Genomic DNA, 15,894 nt, shown 5'->3' with positions numbered 1-15,894 from the left:
CACATGGGTTCGTGACCATCTATAAAGGGATCTGATGCCCTCTTCTGGCCTGCAGGTGTACATGCAGCCAGAGCACTCACATTAAATAAGAAAAAAGTAAATTAATTAATCAATTAAAAAAAAAAGTAGCCGGGCAGTGGTGGCGCACACCTGTAATCCCAGCACTCTGGGAGGCAGAGGCAGGCGGATTTCTGAGTTCAAGGCCAGCCTGGTCTACAGAGTGAGCTCCAGGACAGCCAGGGCTACACAGAGAAACCCTGAAAAGAAGACCCGCTTTCCTCTTTGCTCACTGTCAAAGCTGGCTTTGGCTTCTAGGATCCATCATGATCCTTTCCCAGCATCCCAGTCCTGTATCCCAGCACTGTCATTTAGTAGTCTGTGGTTGCCCCCACCCCACCTCACTCCACCCCGCCCTGCCCCGCCCCACCAGCAGCCCTGAAGGCTCACGCTCTTTCTATTCCCCTTCTCCTTGGCCTGGGCCTTCCTGTCCACCCCGCAAGCTCCGCTTCAGCACCAGCTCCTTCAGGAAGCCCTCCTAACCCACTACCAGCTCCAATAGGATCTGCCCCTCCCCCATCTCTCTCCAGAACAAGCTCCACCCATCCAACATGCAGGCCAAGAGCATAGCCAGGCTCTGTTCAGAGCTGGAGAGAGCAGTCAGTCTGCCAAGGACACGCTGGGATGGATTAGCAGGCTTTATAGTGTGCAGAGCCTTGTGTTACGGCTTCCCAGTCTTTATCTCCTCACTAGACTGATACAAGGCACACTCCAAATGCTTGTCTTTTTGGTTTTTGTTTGTTTGTTTTGTTTAAAGATTTATTTATTATATATGAGTACATGGCAGCTGCCTTCAGACACTTTTTCTCGCCCCAGTCCTGCTCGCTCACTGTCGCTGTCTTCAGACACCCCAGAAGAGGGCATCAGATCTCATTACAGATGGTTGTGAGTCACCATGTGGTTGCTGGGATTTGAACTCACGACTTTCGGAAGAACAGTCAGTGCTCTTAACCACTGAGCCATTTCTCCAGCCCATTGTCTTTTTGTTCAAGTGCGGCACTGAAGGATCTGAGCAAGACCAACCTGGGTTGTAATCTCAGAACAGAAGCTCAAAAAGTCACTCAACATCTCCATTTCCTGAGGGAGAGGATGGCAACCCTAAGGGAACTTGGATGGCAAGATGGGCTTGCCACACTTCGTTCTACTGTTTTCAGGGTCTCAAGGAGGCCACGCTGGCCTTGAACTCCCAACCCTCCGACCTCCACCTGCTGAGAGCTGAGATTTCAGGCACCAGGCGCCACCCACAGCTCTGCCATGCGCACACAGCTCAGTGCCCCACACTCTCAATAAATGGCTGGCTCACAGTACTCCTGGGCATCCAACTGTACCTCCACTGGAATGCCCGGCCCGGCTGAGGAGTATGGTCCGAGAAGGGCTTTTGATGGGCAGGGGTGGGGGGCTGTCCTCACTTTGGCTCTGCGCGGTGGTGGCTGGTCCCCGGTTGGCAACGGCCTCATAGGTTTTGTTGCTGATGTCCAGCCTCCCACTGCCCCAGCAGGCCTGTGCTGGGGGCTTCACGGGGCAGTGCTGCGGAGACAGGGCCACCTTGGTTTCCACGGTCAGCCTCCCTCTTCCCACGGCAGGCCCAGTGTGGCTGTCGTGTGGTGCAATTGAGGGGGGAGGGGCAGGCCTACCTTTTCTTCCTCTTCCTCTTCACTGTCAAAGCCGTGCTCCATGGAATGGCCCCAGTGGTAGTCCACATGGAGAGGGAAAGCCAGTGTCCCTGCTTGTGCCTGCTCCAGCTGCCAAAAAGCAAAGACTTGTCACGCCAGAGGGTCAGAGGGCTGCCAGGCTGAGGAGGGTCAGAGGGCAGCCAGGCTGAGGAGGGTCAGAGGGCAGCCAGGCTGAGGAGGGTCAGAGGGCAGCCAGGCTGAGGAGGGTCAGAGGGCAGCCAGGCTGAGGAGGGTCAGAGGGCAGCCAGGCTGAGGAGGGTCAGAGGGCAGCCAGGCTGAGGAGGGTCAGAGGGCAGCCAGGCTGAGGAGGGTCAGAGGGCAGCCAGGCTGAGGAGGGTCAGAGGGCCGCCAGGCTGAGGAGGGTCAGAGGGCAGCCAGGCTGAGGAGGGTCAGAGGGCCGCCAGGCTGAGGAGGGTCAGAGGGCCGCCAGGCTGAGGAGGGTCAGAGGGCCGCCAGGCTGAGGAGGGTCAGAAGGCAGCCAGGCTGAGGAGGGTCAGAGGGCAGCCAGGCTGAGGAGGGTCAGAGGGCCGCCAGGCTGAGGAGGGTCAGAGGGCAGACTCACCAGCTCTTCACATTCCTTGTGCTGTCTGTTCCTGGCTATGTCCAGGGCTGTCTCTCCAGCGTCATTTACTGTGAGGGGTAAATCCAGGGACCACGGTCAGAATCAAGGGGACACTGCAGCTTAGGGTTAATCTGGGCCTTGGGATCAGAGTGTCGGAGTGTGAGAACAGCCGCTCTGACTTCCTGTGTGGTCTTAGGTGGTTTTCGTAGTCCCACTGACTCATCTATTACATGCCTATGATACACGGAACTCTCTGTCCAGGCTGTGAGGATGCACCGATTAACAGCACAGATCACTTATCGTGGGGCTAGACACATGCTCTCTAGTGAGCAGGTAACGATTACATCACTAGAGCCCAAATTCAGCAAGGGTTTGCTTCATCTAGACACCTTGTGGCAGGCTCACTAGCTCTGTGACACGCCCACTTTATAGACGAGGAAGCCGAGACTCTAGGAAGGAATGACAGCCCCTCACCCCTGGGGCCGCGGAGGAGGAGGGCAGCGGCGACCCAGGGGGAGTGTGCCTGCAAAGGGCGTGCTGGGTCCGGGAAGGCAGAAGGCCCCGGCCCCGTCTGCCCGGGGTGGTGAGAACGGAGTCCGAGGGGGCCATGGAGCCGCACCTGCGCCCACGGGAGCTCTCCCCTTCAGCAGCAGCTTGAGACAGTCCAGCTGGCCGTGGAGCGCGGCGCAGTGCAGGGCGGTGTTTCCGTCTGCAGCCTTGGCATCCAAGTGGCCACTAGGAGGAGGGGGTTGCAGGGAGGTTCCGGGAGGGAAACAGGCAGGCAAGGGTGTGTGGGGTGGGGGTCAGAGTCCCATGGAAAGAGAGGTGGAGGGGGACAAGGAGGGAGTGGGGACCAGACCAGTGAGGCTGCTGATGACAGGCAGGCAGGCAGGCCCTCACCCATTCTGGATGAGGAAGTCCACTAGCGGCAGGGAAGCCTGGCTGGCGACTCTGATGGCCAAGTGCAGGGCGAGCTCTCCAGGTGCCTGGACACACACACACACACACACACACACACACACATGGCTGAGTTTCCCCTGTCACCTGCCCCCTTGAACCCTGTTGCCCCAATACCTCCAAATATGATGTCATCAGAATCCCCAAGAGATGGGACGTCTGGACAGATCCTCACATTAGGGAACGGGGCGGGGGGGGGGGGCGGTCCAGGTAGTTCTTTATGGCTTCCTTCAGGGCTTCCAAATCTTAACCTGGCCGGGCCTCCCTTTTCTCCCACTTTCTCCCTGAGGTCTCTCTGGCCTCCTGTTCTGTAGCTTGCTGTGCTACCGGCACTACACAAGCGCTCACCATTCGCGTGCTATACCGCCACTGACCACTAGGTGGCCTGTGCCGGTTTCAGTTGTACAATTCAGAGACAATCTTGCGCTCTTCTCCTACAGTGTTCGGGGACAATTCAGGCCTCAGGGCTTCCTCACTGAGCTACACCCCCAGCCAGTGACATCCAGTTGTTTTTTTTTTTTTTAAAGACTTATTTATTATTATATGTAAGTACACTGTAGCTGTCTTCAGACACACCAGAAGAGGGCATCAGATCTCATTACAGATGGTTGTGAGCCTCCATGTGGTTGCTGGGATTTGAACTCGGGTCCTCTGGAAGAGCAGTCAGTGCTCTTAACCACTGAGCCATCTCACCAGCCCCCAGTTGTTTTGTTTTTAAAAGATGCCTTCGCTTTGTTTTTTTCTCCAATTTTACACGCATGGTTTTGTCTGTGTACCACATGTATACGGTACCCATAGAGGCCAGAGGAAGACATTGGATCCCCTGGACCTGGAGTTACAGACAGCTATGAGCTTCCATGTGGGTGCTGGGAACCAAATGTCAGTCCTCTAGAAGAGCAGCCAGTGCTGTTAACTGCCGAGGCCTCTCTCTAGTCACATACACCCAGTTTTAAATGTCCAATCAGTCACAGTGATCCTGCTGAGGAAATCCTTCCTCCCTCATGAACACATCACAGAAACGCAGTGGTTTTCACTACTCTGGTCAGACCTGGCCTTCCCCACTTCCACGGCTACTGCTAACTCATTTTATAGATGACGAACTAGGACTCTTCAGAGGCCGCGGGAGGGGCTCTCACCTGCCCATCAGGCCCTGGCAGCAGCTGTCCAAAGTCCTGCCCATTGGCAAAGGCCTCCAGGACCGACAGGAGGTCCCCGCTGCAGATGGCTGTCCGTAGCTTTTGGGGATCAGGAGTGGAACTGCGTGCAAACTTATGTTCTATATACTTGGCTACAATGTAGTTCCTGCGGCTGCTCCTACCAAGACAATAGACATCACGGGACCTCAGAAATGTTTCCACATAGTAACTTCTGGAACAACTCTCCAGGTGAGTCTGGTGTCCTGCTAACTTCCCGGTCAGAGGGCTCCCTTCTCCCCAGCCATCTGACCCCCAGATCCCTCTCAGACCCTGGAAACTGGGGAGCTAGCAAATCCCCGCCTTCTGAAACCATCCTTACATGTCACTCTCAGCAGAGGGTTTAGGGCTGCCGTGGGAAGGCAGGTGGGCCTCCATGACTTCATTGAAGTGGGAGTTTCCGATGTTCAAAGCCAGCTGGAGGCACAGTACATAAGGAGCAGGAGTCAGAGGGTAAAAATCACAGGTTAAGATGTAGCATCTGGCAAGGTTCACCCTTCAAAGTTTAGTCCCTCCCTCCAGTTCCCTAAGCCCCGCCTCCACACCCCTAACCTCTCTGACCCCTGGCTCTCACCAGCAGCTCCGAGGGGCCCAGGAGGTCCAAGGTGAGTGATTGTATGCGGGAGAAGCGCACGCCCAGCTCCCGGTGGACGCCGGAGCACTGGATGCAGGTGAGCACGCCCAGGTTGGTGCTGAGCCACGTGGGGTCTGCAGAGGAGCGCGGTTGGAGGCCACATGCCACACCCAGCCTCCCTTCTCCGGTCCTCCCGTCCCGCCCCCGCCCTCCCCCCAAGCTTCCCCACCGCTGACCTGCAGCCCCACAGTCGCAGCAATGGCCGTTCCCTGGCCTGCTCTTGACCTCAGCGACGAGCATGTTGGTTAGGTCGTGGGGCTCCGTATCCAGTCTGGTGCCCCAAGACCACTGGCCGCCACTGGGCTCCCCGTGAAAGGCGCTGCTCAGGGCTTCGTCCTTGCTATTCTGCAGCACAGACACCCATCTGTGCAGATGGAATGGGTGGGTTGGGCACCGGAGACTTAGGTGTGGATGAGTTCCCTGCCCCACGTGCAGCCCCTCCCCCACTGCTGGCCCAGAGCGGGCACTCACGCCTCACACTCCTGCTCATCCTCTGCGTGGAAGTGGTAGGTGCGGTTGTCTGTCGGGGGAGAGAAAAGGGCATCAAGCCCACAGATATTGCAGGCCTTCCCCAGGACAAACATCTGTGTGCCCCTGAGACCAGGCCCTCCCAAGTGAGTGTCACTACCTTCATATACCAACCGTCTCTGTATGATCCAGGCTCAGTACACAGCACTACCACCTCACCCCCACCCCAGCTCAAGCACAGCATGGCCCTCACCTCCAGACCCACCATACTCTAGTCTCTTTGGCTCCTTCCTCTCTCCCTTCACCTAGCCCTACCAGCTCACAGGCTGTTGTGTCTGCAGCTCTAACCATACCGCACCCTGCTTCCAGACACCCTAGGGTCCCTACTATCAGGGAACAATGTCCAGACCTTTAATAGGCAGTCCGGGGCCTTGCCTCTCACTGCTCCTGTGTGAAGTCCCTCAGAAGACTGGCCTCCATGCCTTTTGCCCTGCTAGCCCCTCCAACCCCACCCCACTTCTCCCAAATGCTACAATATCTGTATCTCTCAAGGCTAAACACAAATGCTCTCCTCAAAGAGCCCTCAACTCCCCATAGCAGCTCGAGTCCCCTGAGGGTCTGTATGCATGCCTCTCTCCTCTGGACATCCACCCCACGAGAGCCCTGGATCCTCTTGTCACGCCTTCCAGGAGGGTCCCTGTCTGCAATGGTAGCTCAGCGCTTAAGAGCATTGGCTGTTCTTCCAGAGGATTCAATTCCCAGCACCCTCCACAGGAGCTCACTGCTTTCTATAACCCCAGTTCTAGGGGATCCAACACACACACACACACACACACACACACACACACACACGCACACACACGCAATACACATAAAATAAAAACAAATCATTAAGAGGGTTCCCGGACGACAAGAGCCTTTTTTTAAAAAATATGAGACAAGGTCTCATGTAACCCAGGCTGGCCTAACCTCTCCATGTAGCTGAGGATTGCCTTGACCTTCTGATTCCCCCTCCTGGGATTACAGGTGTGCACCACCGTGCCCAGGGTCATATGGTCCTCGGCACTGAACCCAGAGCTTTATGCATGCTAGGCAGTGTTAGCTGTTCCTGGCCCAAGACCAGCTCTTACCCAGCCTGCACTCACTTACCTAAAGCTAGGCATTAAAGCTCCCTACCCCCAGATCCACAAAAAAAAAAAAAAAAAAAAAAAAAAGTTAAACCAGTTTCAAAACCCAGATAAGGCAGAGCTGTTCAGATGTGCTCCACATGACTACCAGGCTTAATATATGCAGGAGCTACATGTGTTTTCATGTTCAGTGGGCTGAGAGGTGAAACCCTGTAAAAGTGCCAAGCCCTTGGAGTCGTTGGCCTGCAGGGCTACATAGTAAGACCCCATATCAAGCTGGGCTATGGCCCCTCAGGAGGATCAGGGTGGGGCCAGCAGGCTTACTCACGGGTCACCAGGTCGAAGCACCTTTTCTCCTCAGGGTTTGGCCTCACTTGGCACGTCAGTAAGGCCAGCTTCACTGGGGGCCTGTTGATCTGTGGAAATTTGAGGGTAGAGGACCCCATGTTACCCCTCTGGGCCTCTGAGTTTTCTGTTTCCTTATCTATTAAGTAATTATGAAAGATCCTTTCCTTCCGGGGAAGGGATACCATCTTTCCTCCTACCAGAGATGGCTAATACTCCATTATGTAAGATCAGAGGCCTGTTCTAGAGGGACAGCTTGGCATCTGTCTGCTCAGAACTCGGAAGGGCTCTCACCATGCTGTGTGAGATGGTCAGGCAGCCATACTTCACTCCACACTTCCTCTTCTGCCAGACTCTTCGAATCCTAAAGCCCAGAAAGACAGAAAAGGTGTCCAGTGGCTCATATTGAATTCCCCTGCCTCCGAGAACAAGGGGTCCCCTGCAGGACCTCTTCCCTTCCCATCATCCACTCTGCCTCACCACTCCCTGCCCTCCAGAAGCTCCCAGGATACTGGGGCAAAGCCTCACGCTTTGGAATTCCTACTCTAAGGGTGGAGGTGACTCTGGTACTGAGCGCTTCTAGCCTGATGGAAGAGACACAACTCACAACCTCACTCACTGTGTGTGTGAACATGCCAGAGCACACAGTGGGGAAAAAGGGTGACCTGAGGGAGTCTCATGAGAATGACCTATAGGCTCAGGTTTCAACATTTGCGCCCCCCCCCCCTTAGCAGAACTGTTTGGGAAGGATTAGGAGGTGTGGCCTTGTGGAGAAGTTAGATGAGTAAGCTTTGAGGTTTCAAAGCCTGTGCCATTCCCTGGTAGCTCCTTTTCTGCTTTGTGCTTGTGGGTGAGCTGTGAGCTCTTGTCTGCCAAAGCCTCCCTGCCTGCCTGTTGCCAAGTGTCTGCCATGATCACGGACTCACCCCCGGAACTGTAAATCCCCTCTAAACGCTTTCTTCCCTAGTCATGGTGTCTCTTCCCAGCAACAGAGGGCTGGCAACTAAGGGCTGGAGAGATGGCTCAGTGGTTAAGAGCACTGGATGTTGCTCTTCCAGAGGTTATAAGTTCAATTCCCAGCAACCACATGGTGGCTCACAACCATCTGTGATGAGATCTGACACCCCCTTCTGGTGTGTCTGAAGATAGCTACAGTGTACTCACATATAATAATAAAAAAAATAAATCTTTGGGCCTGAGCGAGTGGGGCTGGAGTGAGTAGAGGACCTGAGTTTAATTCCTAGCAACCACATGATGGCTCACAACCATCTATACAGCTACAGTGTTCTCATATACATAAGATAAAAATAATAAATCTTTTAAAAAAAAAAGTTAACCCCAGGAAGCGAGACATAGTCAATGTTTTCACATCTAGGCACATTCAGTATACTGTATAGAGGCCAAGGATGAAGGTATATTAAGTGCTTGGTAAGTCTCAACTGCTACTGACATCAAACTCATGGTAATCCCCTGCCTCAGCCTCCCAAACGCTGGCATTTAAGGCATGTGTCAGGGATAGCCTTGTTGCTGCAATTCTTGAAGAATAATTAGAGACCTTTAGCAAAGAGTCACATGTCCAGTCATCCTTTGACAACTGTAGTCGATCAGACAGTGGAAAATGGTCACAGGACTGCATGAACAACCTTTGCTCCTAGCTGTGTGTCTTTGGGCAAGTTGCCTAAGCTCTCTGAGTCACTCACCCATCACTTTTCTTGTACAGGAAGCCCACCTTCTCAGTCCCAAACTGCTTGTTGCCTTGGTGCTGGTGGATGCTGTAGCCGCCCCCGGAGTTCTTCCGGTTTGGGTGCTCCTGCCCCTCAGACATGCAAAGGAGACTTCAGGGTGTCTGGGAGGGAAGAGCCCCGTGCTGCACTGGTCCTGGGGGGTGGGGTGGGGGGCTCTTCTCCCTCCCTCCTTCCCTCCCTCCCTCCCTTCCTCCTTCCCTCCTTCCCTCCCTCCCTCCTTCTCTCCCTCCCTCCATATGCCGGGGTGTGTCGGATGGGTCAGATAATCTCTTTTAGGATGATTCAGAGGCTGACCTCCCTGCTGTCCAGATGCAGCATCCCTCGGAGGGAGTCCCGCAGTTGTGTGAGCTTGTGCAGTTCCTCCTCCTGGGCTTGCCGAAGCTACAGGCAGAGGAGATGGTGCAGGCAGAGCCTGACCCAGGATGCTGGGGCAGTGTCTCCCTCTGTGACAGGAGCCAGCTCTCCACACTCACAGCTTCCCAAAAGGATGGTGGGGAGCGGGGGGTGTTGACCCCACAACTAAGGGACAGGCTGGACTTACCCCGTGGACTGAGGCTGCCAGCTTGTCGATGAAGGGGGACAGGCTCTGAGCTGCCTTCCAGCCATCTTGGAAGAAGCTAAGAAAAGCCAGAGGCCAAACAAGGGATCAGGGAGGGGAGGAAAAGAGGATGCGGCCGGAAGTTGGAGAAGATCCCCACAGGGCACCCATGGCGTGCAGCCGGAGGACAAGAGTAGGCGTGCAAAGGTGAGACTCGCCAGTGTGGCTCTCACTGACTAGTTTCAAGAGCTTGATAAGTGGGCCTCAGTTTTCCCATCTATAACATATGGGTAAATGCTGCACCTGCTCACGGGTGCTAGGAAGTCGGTGAGGTCACCATACCCACCTCTTAGTGCCCAAAGCAAGGCGAGTACTTTATAAAGTGGCATCTGTGTAAAAAACTGTTGCCAACAAGGTTCAGACATACAGAGACCCAGAGGGTCTCAAACCCCAAAGGGGTGCTTTGTCCTGTTCCCCCAAAGCATTATAGGTGGAGGCGGAGGAGGAGAGACTTACTTGTGCTGGGCATGGAAGAACTTGATGAGGCTCTGCAGGAAGTCTGGGCCTTGCTTCACCTGACTCTCTCCAGCTTTGACAAGGTACTGGCAAAGGACGAGACAAAAAAAAAAAGTGTGACGTGAACTGGATCCTGGTTTTGTCCCCTGCCTCAGGGCTAATCCTCTTAGCCATGACGGGAACCTTGGTTACATCCTACAGGCCAGCTGGCCAGCCCTGGGGCCTGTGACTGTTGCCTTGAGGGTTTGGAAGGGACAAACAGGAAACACACCCCACACATCCTCTCTGGGGGCTTCACACCTCACCTCACACATGTGCAGCTGGAAGACTCGTCGCTCTCGCTGTGTGTCCTGGGATATCACCCCATGGTGGCTTCCTCCTGGGAACCTGGCTCGATCTCTCTCCTTCTCCAGCTTGGCCCTATGTCACAAGGAAAGGGGCATTTGAAGACGCTTCGCCAGCCCTTATGCCGCCCACGGTCCCTACCATGAATCCCTGTGTGTCCAGTTTTTCCCTGTGCCGTCTATGTGCTAGGACTGGCAACAACAGAGGGTGGGCAGGTCTGGGGAATCCAGGGGGTCACGGAGGGGAAAGGCACAGATCACATCAAAGCAGAGACAGGGGAGTAAAACAAGAGACCTGGCCTCGTCACAGCAGCTTAGAAAGCGATGTCTGTGCTGCGACTGGAAGCCTGGGGGAAGCTGAGGCAGGGCAGGAGGGCTAAGCCTTGGGATAGCTTAGGTAGAGGCTCAGAGAACTGTGCAGATGGGATGGGATATTGCCTGAGGCAGGACCACAGGGGGCCTGGTCCCACCAATTAAGCTTCTGGGTCTTTAAGGTAGAGCACGGGTATGAAGATTTTATGCCATGCCAGGTGGGACCAAGGGTGACTAATTCTGATTAGCTAGAAGGGACATCTCTTCTTGTACAAACCAGGATTCAATAAGGTAGGGACCCTGGTGCTGGATTGGTCTGTCTATCTATCTATCTATCTATCTATCTATCTATCTATCTATCTATCTATCTATCATCTATGACTTGGGGGTGACTGTAGCACCTTCTCCTGCCGGGAGAGTAAACCTGCTAACAGTGTAAAGAGTTCCCCGCCAAGGACGCTCTTCATACGCATTAACTGTGACTTTTCCTGATGTACTCTTTCTCAGAGACTGGGTCTCAAGCAGCCCAATCTGGCCTCGCTATGTATCAGATCACCTTGACCCTCTGACCTTTCGGCATCCACTTCCCAAGCACTGACATCATGGGTGTGCATCTCACCAGGTTTTACACAGTTCCGGGAAACAAGCTCGGGTTGTTGTGTGTGCCAGGCAATCACACTACCCACTGGGCCACAAGCTGACTATTATTTTTATGCACTAATTTCATAACAGGGCTTCACACGCTAAAGTGATGAGCTCACGAGACAGGAATCATCACCCCATTGTACAGATATGAAGCCTAAGGCCCGTCCTAGCCACACAGCTCTTAAGTGGCAGAGGTGGGATCTGAACCCAGATCTATTTGGTGCTAGCTCCTATCTTAGTCCCCACCATTTGGAGACAGCCACTCTGTCTTTGCTTGAATTTATAGTCAGGGTGATAAAACCGAAACTCAGAAAAAGTAAGTTGCTCAACATCACAAGCCAGGGCTGGAGAGATGCCTCAGTCATTAAGGGCACTGGCTGCTTGCTCTTCCAGAGGACTCAGGTTCAATTCCCAGCCTCGACATGGAGGCTCACACCTCCATGTCACCCATGTGTGACTCTAGTTCAGGGGAATCTGAGGGTCTCCACAGGCACTGCATGTACACAGTGCCCAGTTGCTCAGGCACACACACATATAAAATAAAAATAAATATTATAGCCCTGGCTGTCCTGGAACTCACTCTGTAGACCAGGCTGACCCCGACCTCACAGATCCACCTGCCTCTGCCTTCTGAGTGCTGGGATCAAAGGTGCATGCTACCACACCTTTGAAATCTTACAAGTTCTTTGGAAAAAGTTTAGTAAAGGCAGAGTTGCTTGGAAAGGTGTGCAGGGAAAGGTCACTCTGCCCATTTTGGTATATGGGGCCTACAAGACAAGGGGCAACAAGGGCCACAGGATTCCCTCAGCAACTCATCCAGACAAGGCTAGCCTGCCTCTCTACTGCCCATTTTTGGATCTCTAAAATGAGCAGACGGCCACACATCATCGCAGACAGGATGCAGCCCTGAGCTCTCAGCTGGAGGGTGAGGAAGGACCTGGACCTGGACAGGTGTCCATAGCTCTAGGAGACGGAAGGACAATAAACACTTCAGCATCTGCCTTTTGGAACCCGTCCCGCAGAGGTCATTACGCACAGGAGCAAACATTTAGTTCCCAGAATGCTTCCTCCGTGACAGAGCAGATTAAATACATTGCAGAAGGTACACGTTGGCACAACCAGCTAACTACTGCTGTCTGAGAATATTATACTAATGCACAAAGATGGGGCACAATTTGGGCTTCTTTTTTAATTTTTGAGACAGGGTCACATGCATCTCATGCATCCTAGACTAGCCTCAAACTCTATGAGTAGGGGTGGGATAGCCTTGAACTCCCCACCCTCGTGTCTTTTCTTCCTAGGTACTGGAAGGACAGGTCTGGGCCACCTCCTCACCCAGTTATACTCCGCTGGGGATTGGACCCAGAGCTCTGAGTGCCATAGGCAAGCACTCTCTGCACGCTGAGCCTCATCCCCGCTTTGTTTACTTGCTACCGAGACAGGGTCTCATTAGGGAGCCCTGGCTAACCTCAGACTCACTCTGTAGACCAGGCTGGCCTCCAACTCACAGAGATCCACCTGCCTCTGCTCCTAGAGTGCTGGCATTAAAGGCATAAGCTACCAAGCCCCGCCCATTTTGAGACAAGGTCTCTCTGTGTACCAGGCCAGCTTCAAACTAGCAATCCTCCTGCCTCACCTTCCCAAGTACGACCATTATAGATATAGGTATACATAGCCGTATCTAGCTTCACATGATATTTCTTAATAAAAATAGCATATCACACAACAATGTGGTTATTTTGGTCTCAGTCTTGTTAACATGTTTCATGGTGGAAAAATATTATTGTCTCCTTCTTGGGGATTAAAGATTTTTTTTCTCCTATGCTTTGGCAGTTTCTTCCTATGTCACCTTGCTTTTTAGTTTTTATTTTTTTGAGATAGAGCCTCATACATTCCGAGCTGGCTTCAAACAAGCCAAGCAGCAGAGGCAGCCCCGAAGCTGCCCTTCCTGCCCCTACTTCTCACATGCTGCAGAAATTATAGGAGTGCATCCTCACCACACCTCAGCCTGGTTGTTGTTTTGTTTTGTTTTGTTTAAGTGGCTTCTGGGAACTGAATGTAGGTCTCCATGTCTTTCCTTTTCTCTGTGTGTAGGTGACAGAATAGGATCTCACTATACTGTCCAGGTTGGCCTGAAACTCCTAGACCAAGCAACTCTTGCCTCAGCCTCCTGTGTAGACCATAGGTGTGTAACACCACACTGAGCAAACTTTCTCTCCCCCCCCCCCTTTTTCTTTAACTTCACCATATTTTCTAGCTTATATTTCTGCTTTGGCACAAAGTAAGCAAAAACTAATTCTTCTAAGGAAGAATACAAATTCTGAAACCGGAACCTGAGGGAACCTAAGGAGCTGAGGGAGGGCTGGCCACTGGAGGCCACAGACTCCTCTGTCCCTGGGACAGCAGGAGGAAGCCTGGGTACCTCCCCCCTGCCCATCTATGTCCAACCCAAAGTTTGCTGCTACCATCTGCTGCCCAGCTATGTGGCCCTGAGCTAACTAACAATTCAGCTCCCTTGAGCCTCTGGACACTAACACCTCCTTCTCAGGGCTCAGTTATCTTGAGGATGCAATATCCTTGTCCACATGGGCATCACGAGACCAGAAGGCCACTGGGGGCAGCATCCCGTGGTCCTTTCACAACAGTTCCCTTGGGTCATCTTGCAGCACAGCCCCCCAGAACCCAGCCAGGCCTGACTATAGACTCCAAAGATCCAGACACACTGAGTGACACGTCCCAAAGTCAGCCTTCAACGCAGACACACTCTCCTGAAGGCCACCCTTCCAGGGCCACTTACACTTTGGTTTCGTAGTCTTTCCATGCCTTCTCCAGGTGCTTTTTGGAATCCTGGAGTTGAGAAAAAGAACGAGTTTCCCAAAGGGTAGCACGGACCCTGGGATAGACAGGACGTTCTGCTGCCGTCAGGGGGACCCCACTCTTGGCTTTGTTGTCTAGAGCTGTTCCCCAGCTGACACTAACACACCTACCCAACTCCCTTCCCAGGGCTTAGCCCACCCCAGCTTCTCCCCAGAGTTGCCAAAGAACCAGTCAGGTGTGGTGGGTTCTAGCCTGGGGTGCCGCCAGCCTCTACTACAAGTCTTATCATGGGCTGTGGAGGTTGAAGGCAAGAAGCTCAAGGTCAAACACGACTCCAATTTTATCCTACCAATGTCTTCTGCCTGATTTGAGACCACCAGGAATTGTATGAATGCACAGACTGGTTGAGACGTCTCCCTGAAGCCATGCGGCAAACCAGTAAGACTCAGCTGACCCCTGGCCTGGCCTGCCTGGGCCGGATGCCTGAGCCTTAGCCAGCCCAGCTCTCCACACCCTTCTAGACAGCTTTAACTTCTTCTGAGAGAGAAAAAAAAAGTCATCTGTCTGGTTTGGGCGGTTCCCAGGATGGTGTCACTCAGATGAGGCCAGTTCCTCCCCATCCTTTGTAGGGCAGACTGCCCAGGGAGGTGACTCTGCCACCTTCTTTCACAGGACCTCTCTGCACGGACCCAGAGCTGCTGGATGCAGAGGACCAGCAACGGCACACTGAGGATCTGGCCTGCACCCTGGACCACCCATGTGCCAGCACTGGGAAGCACCTATGGCTGCTGGTAGAGGTGAGGAGTCAGAGCTACAGGATCAAGCTGTGCACATGGCCCAGATGCCAGGCCCTCCAGCCCACCCAAAGGCACTATTTCTGCAGCCCCTCACCTCTCCTCCCACCCAGCCCTGCATCCACTGTACCCTCCTCGGCAGGCCCCCTCCCCCACATGGGCACTCACGTGTCGCCCATCCCTTAGATGCCCCTTCATCAGACTGTCCAGCGGGAAGGAGACGATGTTGTTCAGGTTCTGAACCTACAAAAAGCAGAGGCCCCACCCCAAGGGGGTCAGAGTCCAGGGAAGTGCCAGGAGGCAGAGGAGAGTCACAGGACTCACAGAGGCAGGGAGAAGGAAAGATGAAGGGACAGAGGGGACTGGGGGTAATAAACACAGTGCCCTCCCTGGACTGCTTCACCCCTGCCTGGGGCTCGTCCTGCCCTACTGCAGGACCCCCTTTGCTCCTGGGTGAAGCTGAGGAGGGCAGAGGGAAGGGAAGTTAGAAGCAACACTGGGAAAGGGGGTGGGGTGGGAACACAGCGGACTGGGACCCAGCTCTCAGAAGGCTGAGGCAGGAGTGAGACCAGTCTCAAAACAAAACGGTAAAGATGGGTCAGAACCATAGAGAAACATCAGGTCAGGGGTCAGAGATCAAGGGGCACAGTTGATTCTTCCTGGTCAGTTCTTAAGATGCTGGGTTTTGGCTAGAGAGATGGCTCTGTGGTTATGGGCTCTGGGTATTCCCAGAACTCACATAGTGGATAAACACCATGTGTAATTCCAGTTCCAGGGGATCCAACACCCTCTTCTGGCCTCTAAGGGCACCAGGTAGACACACTCATGGTGCATATTCATGCATGCAGACAAACACACACATGGAATAAAAATAAATATATCCTAAAAGATAAGCAAGAGGCTGGATTTGCTATGAGTCCGGAGGGAAGACTCAAACCTCACCAGATTCTTGAAGAGGGCAGCTACCTCACGGGTGAATACGGCCAGGTTTAGGAAGCCAGTGGACAGCTCATGACTGTTCTGGGACAAATGACTATTTCCCAAGGCCTCCACAGCCTCTCGGTAATGTTCCTCAGTCTCCACATGGCCTGCAGACAGGAAAGGTTTTCAGACTTGGCTGCAGGCCTGACTAGGCCCCAGGCCCCGGAACCCCAGGCAGGCCCACTC

At 53.7% G+C, this 15,894-nt stretch overlaps 1 protein-coding gene across 3 annotated transcripts in view; it reads right to left on the bottom strand.

Annotated features, from left to right (window-relative positions):
* Asap3 (ArfGAP with SH3 domain, ankyrin repeat and PH domain 3) overlaps positions 1 to 15,894 on the bottom strand; it is a 42,843-nt gene that overhangs the window by 4,614 nt on the left and 22,335 nt on the right. The window contains exons 3-22 of one of the 3 annotated variants that reach the window (XM_052177772.1): positions 15,670 to 15,815; positions 14,896 to 14,970; positions 13,914 to 13,963; positions 10,121 to 10,235; positions 9,816 to 9,901; positions 9,303 to 9,378; positions 9,056 to 9,142; positions 8,717 to 8,826; positions 7,311 to 7,380; positions 7,000 to 7,087; positions 5,548 to 5,596; positions 5,253 to 5,440; positions 5,017 to 5,150; positions 4,765 to 4,859; positions 4,386 to 4,563; positions 3,193 to 3,278; positions 2,912 to 3,027; positions 2,293 to 2,360; positions 1,692 to 1,799; positions 1,386 to 1,602 (exon numbers count right to left, since the gene is read on the bottom strand). In XM_052177772.1, the coding sequence (XP_052033732.1) occupies positions 1,386 to 1,602; positions 1,692 to 1,799; positions 2,293 to 2,360; positions 2,912 to 3,027; positions 3,193 to 3,278; positions 4,386 to 4,563; positions 4,765 to 4,859; positions 5,017 to 5,150; positions 5,253 to 5,440; positions 5,548 to 5,596; positions 7,000 to 7,087; positions 7,311 to 7,380; positions 8,717 to 8,826; positions 9,056 to 9,142; positions 9,303 to 9,378; positions 9,816 to 9,901; positions 10,121 to 10,235; positions 13,914 to 13,963; positions 14,896 to 14,970; positions 15,670 to 15,815 (2,142 nt within the window). Of the gene's footprint in view, positions 1 to 1,385; positions 1,603 to 1,691; positions 1,800 to 2,292; positions 2,361 to 2,911; positions 3,028 to 3,192; positions 3,279 to 4,385; positions 4,564 to 4,764; positions 4,860 to 5,016; positions 5,151 to 5,252; positions 5,441 to 5,547; positions 5,597 to 6,999; positions 7,088 to 7,310; positions 7,381 to 8,716; positions 8,863 to 9,055; positions 9,143 to 9,302; positions 9,379 to 9,815; positions 9,902 to 10,120; positions 10,236 to 13,913; positions 13,964 to 14,895; positions 14,971 to 15,669; positions 15,816 to 15,894 lie in introns of those variants that run through there. The other 2 variants (XM_052177773.1, XM_052177774.1) reach the window with 2 other exon arrangements.

The sequence above is a fragment of the Apodemus sylvaticus genome, chromosome 3 (assembly GCF_947179515.1).
Source record: "Apodemus sylvaticus chromosome 3, mApoSyl1.1, whole genome shotgun sequence".
Lineage (NCBI taxonomy): Eukaryota > Metazoa > Chordata > Mammalia > Rodentia > Muridae > Apodemus > Apodemus sylvaticus.
Note: the sequence above shows the minus strand (reverse complement) of the source record. Positions and strands in the feature narration are given on the sequence as shown.